Raw genomic sequence first — 13191 nt, forward strand, 5'->3', positions numbered from 1 at the left:
CTTTCATTTATGGTATTTTGAGTGTGAAACATCATCTGACCCTCTGCAGAACTAGTCAGAATGCCATCTTGCTGAGAAGGCTTTTAGTAATGCAAATGTCAACCTCCCCCTGCCTTTTGAGAAGCTGGACAGATCTATTAGAAGATTCCCACAGAGGGGCACCTGGGTGGCTCAGTCGGTTAAGTGTCCCACTCTTGACGGTATCGGCTCAGGTCATGATCTCACGGTTCATGGGTTCGAGCCCCACATCAGGCTCTGTGCTGACAATGCAGGGCCTGCTTGGGATTCTCTCTTTCCCTCTCTCTCTGCCCCTCCCCTACTTATACCCTTTCTCTCTCTCTCTCTCAAAATAAATAAACTTAAAAAAAGAAAAAAAAAAAAAAAAGGAAGCCTCCCACAGGATCAGGATGACCCTGGAGATGTTTGCCCTACTCACCTCAAATCAGGCTTATAACAAACGGACTGGGTTTAAATGGCCAACTCAGGGTCTCTGGGTTCAGGAGGGCTTGTCCAGTCTGTCACAGATAGGGGGCCGTGGCCAAAAGGGTCTGCAGCACAGGGGTCTGTGCTACCCTTTTTCTCCCCATCTCTTCGTTTCGATGTCATCTGCAGCTGATTTTGCTGTTGTCTTGTTTTCTTTGTCACAAGCCTAGTTATTGAAAAATTCCCTGAGGTTAAAAAAGCACACGATAATAAAGCCTTAGAAAAATATATAATTCCTTTATTCCTACTTCAAAATATACTATGTGCATCTGGAACTCTAAGAGAAAGTCGGCCAGGAGACTGTTCCATCATAAAAATCAAGTAAGATAAAAAATAATGACTGCCCATTTCAGATCCGTCTGTAACCCAGGCGAAAGGGGCACGAGCTGCCAGTTGTCTTGCTGTCAGATGCCACCCCTCTGTCGGTGACGTTGGCTGGGGCTGCCTCACCGGGATTCCGTGTCTAAGAGTTCCTGGAGCATTTTGAGGACTTGCTTTGGCTGGCCAGCAGCCAGGTGCCGCAGCCGGGAGCCCATCTGTTCCTGGAGGCCCCTGGACAGCCGGCACACCGCCACGCGGACGTTCCCGCCATGCCCAGGCAGGACACCGTTCCCCGTCATGTTGTTCAGGAAATACCAGAGGACCGGAAGGACCTGACGCTCCACGGCCTGGGGCTTCTGGGGGTAAACAGAGGCCACCAGCACTGTTGGGCAGAAAAGAGGGAGAGTTACTCAAGGCAGGCTTGCTCTCTCTCTCTCTCTGTTTCCCTGCCCTCTCTTGGGACACCAGTTCTATCCCCCAAAGGGCAGGCAGCCCAGAAGGGCCAACTAGTCCATCAGACACACGACCTAGGGCTCGGGACACGTGGAGGGGCCCTGGAAATGTTCTGATTTCTTTAAAATCCAGAGAAAAAAAAAATGAAGATATCCAGCCTGATTTATATTCATGTTTATACCAATCAGTTGTAATATAAAATTTTTAACTTTTTTTTTTTAATGGAGGAATGAGTACGTAAAAACAAAAGTGCTCAGAGCCCATGACGGTCGTCACTGGTCCCTGCAGCCCAGGGGAGAGGAAAGAGGCAGACAGGACCGGACTGCAAAACTGCCTCTGCTATTTACTAGCTGTATGACTTGAGAAAGCCACCTAACCGTTCTGAGGCTGTTCCCTAATCTAAGGATAATAATCCTGAACCAAACTCTTAGGACTGTTAGAGCTTAGATAATACATGTACGTGAGGTGCCCAGGTAGGTAGGCAGGTGACAAAGAGTAGCTAGGACTAGTGTTACTTTAATCAACATTCCCACCTATGTGACTTCACACGAACAAAAACTTGTACCAGGGAGGAAAACCAACACTCTCTCAAATGAAGCATTCTGAAAAATGAAACAGGCAGCAAGAGATAAGCCCAGTGTGGCCTCCCCAGTGTCTGGACACCAAACCTCACAATAAGACCAGCAGTAATCCGGGAGGCCTGAACGTGCTTTTCAACCATCAAGCTCTGCACAGACCCATGATTCAGTGACGAACCCCTGAAATCGGGTTATCCCAGCCTCTCTACCCTTTTTGATCCCCAGAAATCCAAGAAGCAGGCTACCCCTGCCAGCAAGCCCTCTGTCAGAGTAAATGCCGGGGTCGAGACCACCTCAAGAGCTACCCCAAGTCACTTCAGAGCCACTGCTCCAGCCGTCAGCCACGGCCACCATTACCCTGAGTGCATCGGTGCTAACAATGCTTGCTCTACACAGTGCGGTCCGCCTGTCATCCTGCCGAGGAGAAGGGCTGGTGAGGGCAAACAACGCCGAGAGAAGCACTTTACTTATTTATGGAGCAAAGCAACTGGAAGGTTCCCTGGGCCAACACACACCCAGGAACCTAACACTGCCTGAGTCCTGAGTCTGGGGGTCAGAGCTTTGCAGCATGACTCCATTGTTCTCACAGCACCTCAAGAGGCAGGGCACCAGCCCATCCTGCAGAGGAGGAAGCCAACACTCAGGGGTCAAGGAACCTGCCCAAGGCCACGTGGCTAACAAGGGCGGAGGGCAAAGGCCAAGCCCGCCTCAACTCCACGGCTCATGCTCTTCACCCCCCACTGTCCCCACCCTCCTGGAGTTCTTCAGTTCAGAGGCTGGTGTGTTTTGTTTCATTTTTAGTGAAACCTCAGTTTGTCCTTCCTTCACCAGCTTAACATCATCCGACCCCCCAGGATATTTCCCACGGGGCCCCCTCTGACTCCGGAGCAAGCCTCGAACAACAGGGGACCAGAGAGGATGAGGTGGCCCCCTCAGCTCGGCCTGGCACTTGAGCCATGCCATTTCCCATGGAGCGTGTACGTTGGCTTTCAGGCCACACCCCCAGGACTCCTGCACCCCACACTGTGGGACCTCTCAGGGGCTCCCCAAGGTCACAGAGCCCTCAGAAAGAAAGGCAGTCCTCGTTCCCAGGCAAGGCAGGACGGCACCCAGTGAGTCAAGCCAGCCACGTTGGGGGTGAGCAGCCTCATAAAGTGGGGCAGAGAGGGGGAGCTGGAGACAGCCCTCGAAGCCAGAGACAGACTGAGAAGGAGGCCACAGTTAACAGGAAAGCCACGGGGGCAGCCCTAAGGTAGGGGGAGGCAAGTTATACTGAACAAGTATAACTCAGAGTCTTTTTTAGACCTCCACGGGATCTCACCTGCAAACCGAGGAGACAGCTATCCCCAGAACCAGGTGCAGGTAGGGCTCCCCTGTGCCCACCCAAGGGTGAGGGGCTCACCTGCCCCTAACCTGCCCCGCGTCACTCGGCCGCGGCCCCCGGCAGGCTGCACTCACACCTGACCTCTCTCCCTCCCAGCAGCGAGGCCTTCACAGCTGGGCCCAGGAAGCTCACTTCTGCAGTCAAGCCCACGTTCCCCGGGCACAGAAGGTGGAGGTCACCTGGCTGATGGTGGTGGGCCTCTCAAGCGGGCAGAGGCAGCGATGGCCCTTCTGGGAGTCATCACGGGGAAGAAAACCCCACTAAATTTTGAGCTTAAAAGGCAGCTGAAGTAATTAGCAAAAGATTTACTCCTGTTAAGCTGTGCTATTATTAGTCCACACCTTGTGCCAATTGAAATTTTCTTCTCTGTTCCTGGCTGGGCCCGACTTAATGGGAGAGCTACGTAGAAACTCTTGCTTTTGAGGTCTCTTGGAGACAGATGGAAAATATTTACAGTTAAATGGAGGATCTAAAGTGAGGTAGCCATCCACCTCTGGGGCCCATATATCACTCATACAAGGACAGGTAAGGGTTTCACCCAGAGAATGTTGATGTTGAGCAACAGAAAAGGGTTCCTTGTCTGGCACCCAGGTGGTCTCAGTTAGGGGGCTCCTGGGCACCAGCAACATGACACCGTGGCTGCATTTAGCCCCCGGCCCTACTTTGCTTGGAGAAGGCCTATCACCTGGGTGGAAGCCAAGGGTCCACTCCAGGGACACTAAAAGGGCTGAACCAGGGCACAGAGGCAAGGCCAAGAGCAGGACAGGGCTGTGGAGGAGTTGAATAACATCCTCAGCCAGGCAATGTGTGCTGAGCACCCCCAGTGCAGACTGAGGCTGGCACGGGGGGGGGGGGGGGGGGACATGCTCCTGAGAGGCTCACGAAACTCAAGCAGGGGGGTAGGGAGGAAGGGGACACAGAAGTTGATGTCAGAACCAGGCCAGAACCACCCAGGTGGAGGAAGAAGGGTGGAGAAGGGCTCTCTCTGCAGGACGGGAGCCGCATGTGGGCAGGACAGGGCAGAGGATGGGAGATCAGCCCCAGCAAGGCCGGTGGCATGCTGGTGCCACTCAGGGAGGGCACTCAGGGAGAGACAGCACAGCACGGAGGCTCTGTGGTCAGGCTCCTGGGGACAAAGCCCAGATTGCTCACCAAGGGACCTTGGGCACTTAACCTTTCCGAGCTCCACTTTCCTTACTTCTACAAAAGGGATAATCATGGCACCCACAGCCTCTTTATGAGGTTGTCAGGAGGATTCGATGATCCAGTGCGTGTAACTGGGGGAGGGGGAGGGGAGAGCCTGGAAGGCCACTCCAGGGAGCCTCGACACTGTCCTGAAGACAACCCACACAACGACTCAAGCACGGGGGTAGCACAGCCTGTTTGCATTGTAGAGGTTGGGCGCTCAGAGGTCTGGAGAACAGAGCCCTTCCGCCTCCTTCCCAAGAAGGTAGGGGAGGCTTTTGGTAAGCACGGAAGATTATAAAACCAAGTTAAATAACCTGCCCAAGAGCAGAATCGGCACGTGGCAAACAGGTCGGTACAACCACAAAGGCCTAGGTCCTCCCCGTGCTGACTCCTCCCGCGTCACCGGAGGTTTCAGAACTGGAACGGAATCACTGGAGACGGCAGACTCAAAGAAGACACCGCCTGGGAGCAAAGCTCTCCTCGGCCAAAGCTTGAACACAGCAGAGCAGACGCCCGCCAAGGCCCCAAATCCCACGTAGTGCAGCCCCCGGGCACCTGGCGCAGGCATCAAGGAGGGTTGAAATCCAGCCTGTGCTCTGCTTTCCAGCCTGTGCGTGCCCAAAAAGAGACAATGCTAATTCTCACAACAGTGTTGCCGCTGACCAAGCCATGTAGCTGGGAGGCAAGATCTACCCAGAAGAGGTGGTTTTTTTTGTTTTTTGTTTTTTTCTGATTCACACAAAGGTACCCTATGGCTTAGTGGACGTCCTGTTTGCAAAGAAGAAATGCATAATATTTTCTTTTCTTTTTTAATTTTTTAACGTTTATTTTTGAGAGAGCCACAGTGAGAGTGGGGGAGGGGCAGAGGGAGAGGGAGACAGAATCTGAAGCAGGCTCCAGGCTCCGAGCTGTCAGCACAGACCCCGATGCAGGGCTTGAACCCACAAGCTGTGGGATCATGACCTGAGCCGAAGTCAGATGCTTAACCAACCGAGCCACCCAGGTGCCCCCATAATAGTTTCTTAAAAGCTATTTTGTTTATGTACAAACCTGCCCCATTGTGGTCAAAAATGAAGATTACCTTTGGATAAGGTGGGAATTATTTATAAAAAGCAGATTATCAAGTTTTTTTTAAAGATCTGCGAGGATTATTTGATTATTTGGGGGTCTAAGATAGTGGGTGGTTCTACATGCCGGGAGAGAAGAACAGAGATGGACTGGAAGGCTAGGGTGAGGAGCTTTGGGGACGCTCACCGGACAGACGTTCTGTGACATCAAGCACTGCACGGCCACTCAGGAAGCGCACCTGCCCAGCAAACGCTTGTAGGAGGCAAAGCTTGTCTGAAAGAGAAGGAGAGGGTCAGTGGCCGTGAAGCTGTGGCTGGTTCAGTGCTGTTCAGTTCCAGGTCCCTGCAACACCTACCTAGGGAAAGAGGCCCGTTGGGGAACTGAGTTAAATGTCCAAGTCGCAACGGAGTGTCCGGGGAAGAGTGAACGACCTGGCATAGTTAGTTACGCTGGCTCCCAAAGAGGCTTCATGGACTCCCACAGATACGGTTCCTATTATCTGTGCTTCCTTAAAATTGAGTTTGGGGGCAAAAGAGGGTTGCCCCAGTCCCGGGCAAACCAGGATGTTGGTCACCCCATCAGCAGCAGAAGCATCTGGCTTACTCTGGTTGGGTCAGAGGAGGGAATGTGCGAGGACCGGCAGGGGGCGGGGCATGTATTAGCTCTCAATAGTTTATCTATAACGTCCCTGTGTGAGACCAGGCCCAGATGGCATCCTTGTACAGACAGCAGAGTTTATCCTCCACATGCCCCAACCCACTTTTCAGGAGGTTTAGGGGAAAGAGGGACTTTTTTAACCTTTTTTTTCTTTTTTTTTGAATCATCCCAGCACCCCACACCCAGCCCCCGGAACCAGCTCTCGCTGCTACCCAGCCACACTCATGGTGGGGACTGAGGACTGGGTACTTCCCCGTCTGGCTGTTGAAAGAGTGTTTATTAAAATGAACCACTGCTGGTGAAAGCATAGGCAGCTGCAGGGGGGGCTGCTTTGGGATAAAGAAGCCCTCTGGCATTCTTTGAACGTATTTCTAAAGATCCCACAGGTGCTGAATGTAGACACTGCTCATTCTTCCCCATTCTGGCTGACGTCTCCTGGTTTCTCACACTATTAAAACTTGAAGTCCTGCACTCCTCACAAAGACGCACAGGGTGAGGAAAGTAGCCCTTCAACTGAGAAAGGCGTGCTAACATCGCTCCCATATGCCCAGCTCCCAACAGTGCACAACCACGGCAGTCCCAGGATAACCCCATGGGAGGGAGTGCAAACAACAAAACACGCTCTTCGGGGGTGTGGCTGCAGGGCCTGCCTACACCTGTCACAGAGGTCTGTGTGGGTGTCACCACAGGTGCCCCCAGAAAGTAGGTCCTGGGATCCTAGGGGCTGACCCACTCAAGGTGCCAGATTTCTCTTAGCAGGGGACAGAAATTAGAGACCCACCGCAGGAAGTCTTTCCAGACAAGCTCCACCTTCCCTGAGTTCCTTAAATACCTCAGCATCCCCCTGGATGTGCACAGCTTCGCTTTTCCCATCAGGCGACAATTCTAGCTAAGAGCTCATTCCCATTTCCCAGCTCCCCTCCTGAGAGCTGGAAGGGGTACAGAGGAGGAGATGTACACATGAACATCACGCATATCCCTGCTGCTTGCAAAAGCTCCATCCATAAGGCAAGAGTCTTTAAAATCATTTGTTCTGGGAAATAAAAGAGATGCCAACCTCTAGAACATTGCAGTTAGCGAGAAGCAGTCTCAGGGCCACTTGGTCAATCTGTAGTCGTGTAAGCATAGGTTTTTATATCAATGTCGTCTGCATTGTTTTTTCCAGGTGCTTCTATTTGTCCCACCCCCACCTTTAACCATGAGCTCACCTCCACGGACAAGGACTTCTGCCTCCTTGCTCTCCCCCAACAAAACTCAGTTCAGGACATTTTCTGGACACAGCCAGACCTCCCCGCTCCTGGTGGCTGACATGGCCTCCCAGAGCCAGAGACAGGTAAAGAACTCCGGGGATACTAGAAAATGCACATCCGACAGACATCTGTGACAGATAATGCTCCCATGTGCCTGGCACACAACAGGTGCTCAATAAATGCTCTAGGACCACAGAAAGTGTTCAAGCAGAGACATTAAGCATGCCCGAACTGGTTTATAAACCCCAGAGCACCACACCCCGAGGAGATGGCCTCTCTTCCTCTGTCTGCTTTTGTAGTGATGGCTCACCACCCAGGTTTATTGAGAGGCAGGAAAATATACGGTGAAGGGTGTGAGCTCTGGGTTCAGGTCGCCTGGACCGAATCCTGGCTCTTCCACGTTTCTCTATATTAACACTGACAAAACCTCCTACACTTCAGTTTATTCATCTATAAAAGGAGGATAACATCTTCCTCTTAGAGCCGCTGTCGTGTTATGATACTTAGGATATTGCCCTGGGCAAATGATTACTATGTAAGTATCAGCTATTACTGCTAGTGTTACTCTTATTACCTGAGAATGTTCCAAAAGCCCAGCAATCTGAATGGTGGAGAGACCATTAAGAGGCTGGAATCTAACTTCCAAACCCTTAAAAAAAAAAAATCCATGTTCCATTAGCCGGAGCTCATCACAGGCTCCTGTGCTGCACCACAAGGGAGCCACAGCTGCCACAGCTGGCCTTGGCACTGCCTGGACGAAGAGCAAACAGAGCCATGCAGCGTAGGGAAAACAGCTACAGGCTGGCAGGCCACGTCCCCGTCCTCCCTGGGCCTCGCCTTCCCTCCCTGCAAGGGGGCGGAGGTCTCCGGGGCCACACACCTGTCCCATGCAGCTAAGCCCTAAGCGCACCAGGCCACATCCTCCTCAGGCTACTGGGGAGCCAGAGAACTTTTTTTTAAGCACCAAAAGTATGGTAGCATAGACAGTGACAGCAAAGAAACTGGAGTCAAACTGGACTCCCAACAATAAGCACAGGACTCCATGAATCATGACATGCGACACAGCCACCCAAGCTAGGTGCGTTCATTGCAGCAAAAGTGGGAATGGTCCATTTAAACAGAAAAACACAAGATGTGGTCCAGCATGTGACAGACCTGTTAAAAGTGACTCCAGTGTGTAATCATATGCAAATGCTCACGCTCTGCTTCTTTTTTTTTTTTTTTTAAGCTGGATGCAAATTTAAATGTGTAATATGATCGTGACTCTGCACAAGAGTCATGCACGTGACTCTGCATAGGAAAAAAATCTAAAATGAAAAAAGCCAAATGTTAATAATGGTCTCTTCCAGGGGTGCCTAGGACGGTTCAGTCAATTAAGCATCCGACTCTTGATTTCAGCTCAGGTTAGGATGTCACAAACCATGAGCTTGAGCCCTGCGTCAGGCCCCGTGTCAGGCCTTGTGCTGACAGTGTGGAGCCTGCTTGGGATTCTCTCTCCCTCTCTCTCTGCCCTCCGCCCCCAAAATAAAATTTAAACATTTTTTTTTTTTTAAATAACTGTCTCTTCTGAGAAATTGAGACTAAAGGTGAAGGGTTTTTTCCTTTCAAATGCTTTATATTTTCCATTTTCTCAATAATTAATAAGCATGACTTCTACGTGATGGAAAGTAAACTTCTTATTTTTAAGTAGGAACACTGCATGATAGCATGGAATACTGGATAGTTAAAGAAGCAAAGTCTAAATCGTGTTTACCTTACAATCTCTAACAAGGGAAATCTGTACACAGGCAGACAGGAAATAGAACAGATTTTTAAGCAGTTGGTATATTAGAGGGGCACCATGGATGAGTTTCTAAATTCCTTTAACAATACCATGTTGGTCATATGATTATATAAGGTAAAGAATTCGGAGTCAGAGCAAAATCAAAAAAGTAGATCTGAAGCTGCCCATTCCCAGCTTATCTGCACTCTCCAGCACTGGCCTGGGGCCACGCTAATCAACAGAACTCCTTTTGATGCTCAGTCTGACTGGGAGGGGGGTGGCTGTCAGCAGCCTGATGTTTTAATTAGTGAAGTTTCTTCTGTAGCTAGCCCAGTCACAGGGCCCAGAGACAGAACCAGCCAGCCAGCTCAGGAACTGCCCTGATCCCCAGAATAACTCCCCTGAAATCAGAAGGTCCTGGCACAGAGTAGAAAGGATGCCACCCCAAGCTCCTTCCAGCAGTAACAAAGGGCAGAGGTCAGAAAGCAAGGTGCCCACATGTCTCTTTCCTCACCCCCCCCCCCAAAAAAAAGGGGACATGGGCAGAAATCCCCACCTGCTCTGTGGACCACCACACCACCTGCCCCATACACCCATGGGAAAACCAAGGAACCGGAAGAGATGTGGTGACTGTTGAGTCAACTTATCACTGAATTCCAGAATCAAGAGGGACCTTAAAAGGTTGCCTAAGAAGGCCAACCTCCCAGTTTGGCTGTGTCATCTGGACTTTGTGCCAGAAGGCAGACTACCCGACTGTGTTCTTGTTCTCCTGGCCCCCTGTTGATCGGGGAAACAAACCACAACCTGCTGAGTCATTTCTTTGTGATTCTACACATTGAAGTACTCCACAGCATTTGGCTGTTCCTCTCCAGCCTGGAGCCAAGAATCCCTTGTGGGGGGTGACACCAGTCTTGGGAAAAAAGCTCCCTCTGCTCAAAGGGCTCCAAGCTACTTCCAGAAGGGACCCTGAGATGCTAAGAGTCTATCGGAGCCACCAGGCTCCACCTGGGTGACATGGGAAGAGAAGATTTACACCCCTTCTTTTCTGCCACTCCTGCCCCAGTCTCTATGGCTACCACCCAATCCCCTGGGACAGTGGGAAGTTTAATTATTTGCATCCATTTTTCCCTCTGCAGGCCAGACTCAGCCCATTCTAGACAGATGAGAACCATTCCCAGAGAGAGCTTGATTCTACCCTAGGTACTCCCTGGCAGGGGTGAATTCTTACTGGCAATCTAAACCCATCCACTTCTGCCCTTTCTGGATATAGAAATCAGCTAGTTAAAAACACCTCCAAAACCAAGACTCCTCATTGGGCTGTGAGTATGGCTCACAGCAAAGCCACATGGCCCCGAGAGCCGCTGCTGCACCTGCTCAAACTGACCGGGAGCCAAGACCCTGTGCTTCCCCCTTTGGGCCCCACAGAAGCTTTTTGCCAGGGATTTACTGGACTCCATCCAACTCCCTGAGGCCAACGACATTCCATTCCAGCCTAACACTGACCTAAGGATTAGAGAGGAAAATAGTGCCCTTCATGCCTGCCTCTGTTCTCCTCCCATCAGATCCTTTCACTGATGGGACGGGGCAGGGGTGGGGGGGGGGGCGGTTATCATCAGCCATTTCCAAGGAGACCCTGTCCCAGGAGGAAAGGACAACTATAGGCATCTTTCCTGGAAGCTGCAGCCTGCCTCAGGGTGTGGTCAGATCACAAAAGCAGCCGTCTCCCAGCCCCTTTCCAGGGTGTCCCACCCAAGTGGGTAGAGGAGGGCCTCAGGTAGAGAAGGCCTGAGCCTTGTGACAATGTGAGACACCACATCCTGCAGCCCAGAGTTCCAAAGCTCTAGCGTGCTCCAGGAGGATGGCCCAAGGACAGAAAGTGGAGACAGTAACACCTGGAGAGGAAAGTGTTAAAGCTCCTCTCCGCAGACAAGGGTGCTTAGCCTCTTCAAATAGCTAAAGCCTATTTTGCTTGGTGCAGGTTTTCCCAATAAATCCAGGGCCCGCAGTGATTTACCAAGAGCCGTGGTTATTGGCAACAGCAATCTCACTTACCCAGAGCAGCGCTGTGAACTAGCCGTAATTTAAAGCTGGATTTATATTGTTTGTTCTACAGCAACAAACTCAGCAAATCATAAATTCCCTTTGAGATGAAGAGAGGAAATTGACAGTATTTATGAACTGAAGAGGCAGAGAAGGGCCTGACCAGGCCTTTGATTTGTAACTGAAACTGCTTCTGGAAGCTCCAGCCAAGGACACAGCTGCTGGCCAGCCCCAGGGAGCTGGGCTCCCATAGGGTGTGGGCACCAGGAGGGGAGGGGTGCCTTTCGGTGTTTCCAGCCTCACCACGGGGATGCTCTGCGGGTTCTCAAGGCAGGACATTGCTCTGTGCTCATCGGGACATACAGCAACAAGGCCAAAAAGGTGGTTCTCCGAGCATAAGCTTGGTCACATAGAGTCAAGAGTGGTTTGAAAACCCTTGGTTCCTCTGGTCTGGACATGACTGTACTCATGTGCTACATCACACACACATCTGCACTTCAGTCTGCGTCTTAGATACACCAAATATCACCTTCTAATCATCTACAAAAGGCATGGAGAACAGAAGCGGATGTGCCCCAAATTCCACCCGATGTTGGAGAACCAAGATGTGTTAGTGCGAAGCACATAGGACTTAAGGAGCTCTTGCCTTCCCTGATGTCTCTCCCATTGCCCCCCCCTTTTCCTTTTCATCCCACCCCCCACCTCCACTCCCCCTTCACCCTCCACCCCTCATCCCAAATTCCTCCTTCCCTGAGCCCTGGCCCCGAACAGTCTTTCTCAAAGGCAATGCTTGTCCATCCCATGCTCAAAAGCCAGTGGGATCCCAGCCTGACTCCTGTATCAGACAATCAAGGTGACCTACCTGGGTCCACTCACCCATCTACTTTGTCCTCCCCAGCAGACTTGCTCTGCTCTCTCACCACCATCCGGCCTGGTCCTCGTACAAGCCACACCCACTGTTACCATCTCTACACTGTTTCCAGCTTCTTCCTGGTAACCCTGACCTATTTTTCCTTCCATGCCCTGTTGGCTCAATCACTTCAGTACTGTGTGACCCTGGCTGGTTCATTTCTGTCACATGTACTATGAGGAGGCAAGACTAGATCATCTCCACATCTCTTCCACTCCTACCATCGAGGACCCTCAGGTGGCTGTGACATGGAAAAGCCTGCCAACCATGTCCTGGGCTGTCCACCCCCGTCCTCTATAGCCTCCGGGGAAACATTTGGCCTGAAAGCCCCAGTGTCTGTTAGCACTCTGCTGATTCCCAGCAGGAAGGGTGAGCCCACCCCAGGGAGGGCTCAGGGAGTGAGCCCACTGCATAATGGAGCCAAGCAGGGCTGTGGCAGGAGGCTTACCCAGGTTCTCAATCATGGCGTCCAGCGCAGCCGTGGCGGCGGTATAAATCCCCGAGTTCTTGGAGTTGAGGTTGTCTGCAACAGCGATGATGATGGAGAGCAGCATAGGGTGTAAGCTTGCTTTGAGGAGGGGGATCATCTTGGCAAGGGACTCCAGGGCCCACTGGTTCACTTTCTTGTTGGAGTCCTGAAGCCTTGGGGTGAAAGCATCAAAGACCTATTGAGGAAACAGAAACCAAGAGCCCATGGAACCCAGGCTGGGCAGGAGGCCCACAACCCAACCAACCACCCTTGGCAGGGATTCCTCCTGCTTTCCTGGTCATCCAAACTACACCAGAACATTCTCAGTGACGAGGAGCTTACTTCCTCAAAAGGGAAAGAGGGGAAGAGGGGAAGAACAACTGTATATTGAGCACTCATTGCGTCAAAGCATCTAGAGCATCCCGTTAGGTACCCTGCACTCTCACGGAACGATCCAAACCGATGAGGCATGCGTTCCCATCCTCAGTTTACTATTAAAAACAAAACAAAAACTGAGGCAGAAAAAGGTTCACTGACTTTCCCCAGATCACACAGCGAGGCTGCTGACTTCAAGCCTGTGCCCTAAGTACTCTGCTACATAGCTTGACCATCAGCAGCCTCAGTCCTG

General features: G+C 51.5%; 1 protein-coding gene across 2 annotated transcripts in view; it reads right to left on the minus strand.

The window, feature by feature from the left end:
* Positions 1-700: 700 nt before the first annotated feature.
* Positions 701-13191, minus strand: part of TOGARAM2 (TOG array regulator of axonemal microtubules 2) — a 38500-nt gene continuing 26009 nt past the window's right edge. The window contains exons 16-18 of one of the 2 annotated variants that reach the window (XM_032592703.1): positions 12543-12759; positions 5662-5748; positions 701-1186 (exon numbers count right to left, since the gene is read on the minus strand). In XM_032592703.1, the coding sequence (XP_032448594.1) occupies positions 930-1186; positions 5662-5748; positions 12543-12759 (561 nt within the window). In that variant the 3' untranslated portion in view covers positions 701-929. Of the gene's footprint in view, positions 1187-5661; positions 5749-12542; positions 12760-13191 lie in introns of those variants that run through there. The other variant, XM_032592704.1, reaches the window with a different exon arrangement.

The sequence above is a fragment of the Lynx canadensis genome, chromosome A3 (genome assembly GCF_007474595.2).
Source record: "Lynx canadensis isolate LIC74 chromosome A3, mLynCan4.pri.v2, whole genome shotgun sequence".
Lineage (NCBI taxonomy): Eukaryota > Metazoa > Chordata > Mammalia > Carnivora > Felidae > Lynx > Lynx canadensis.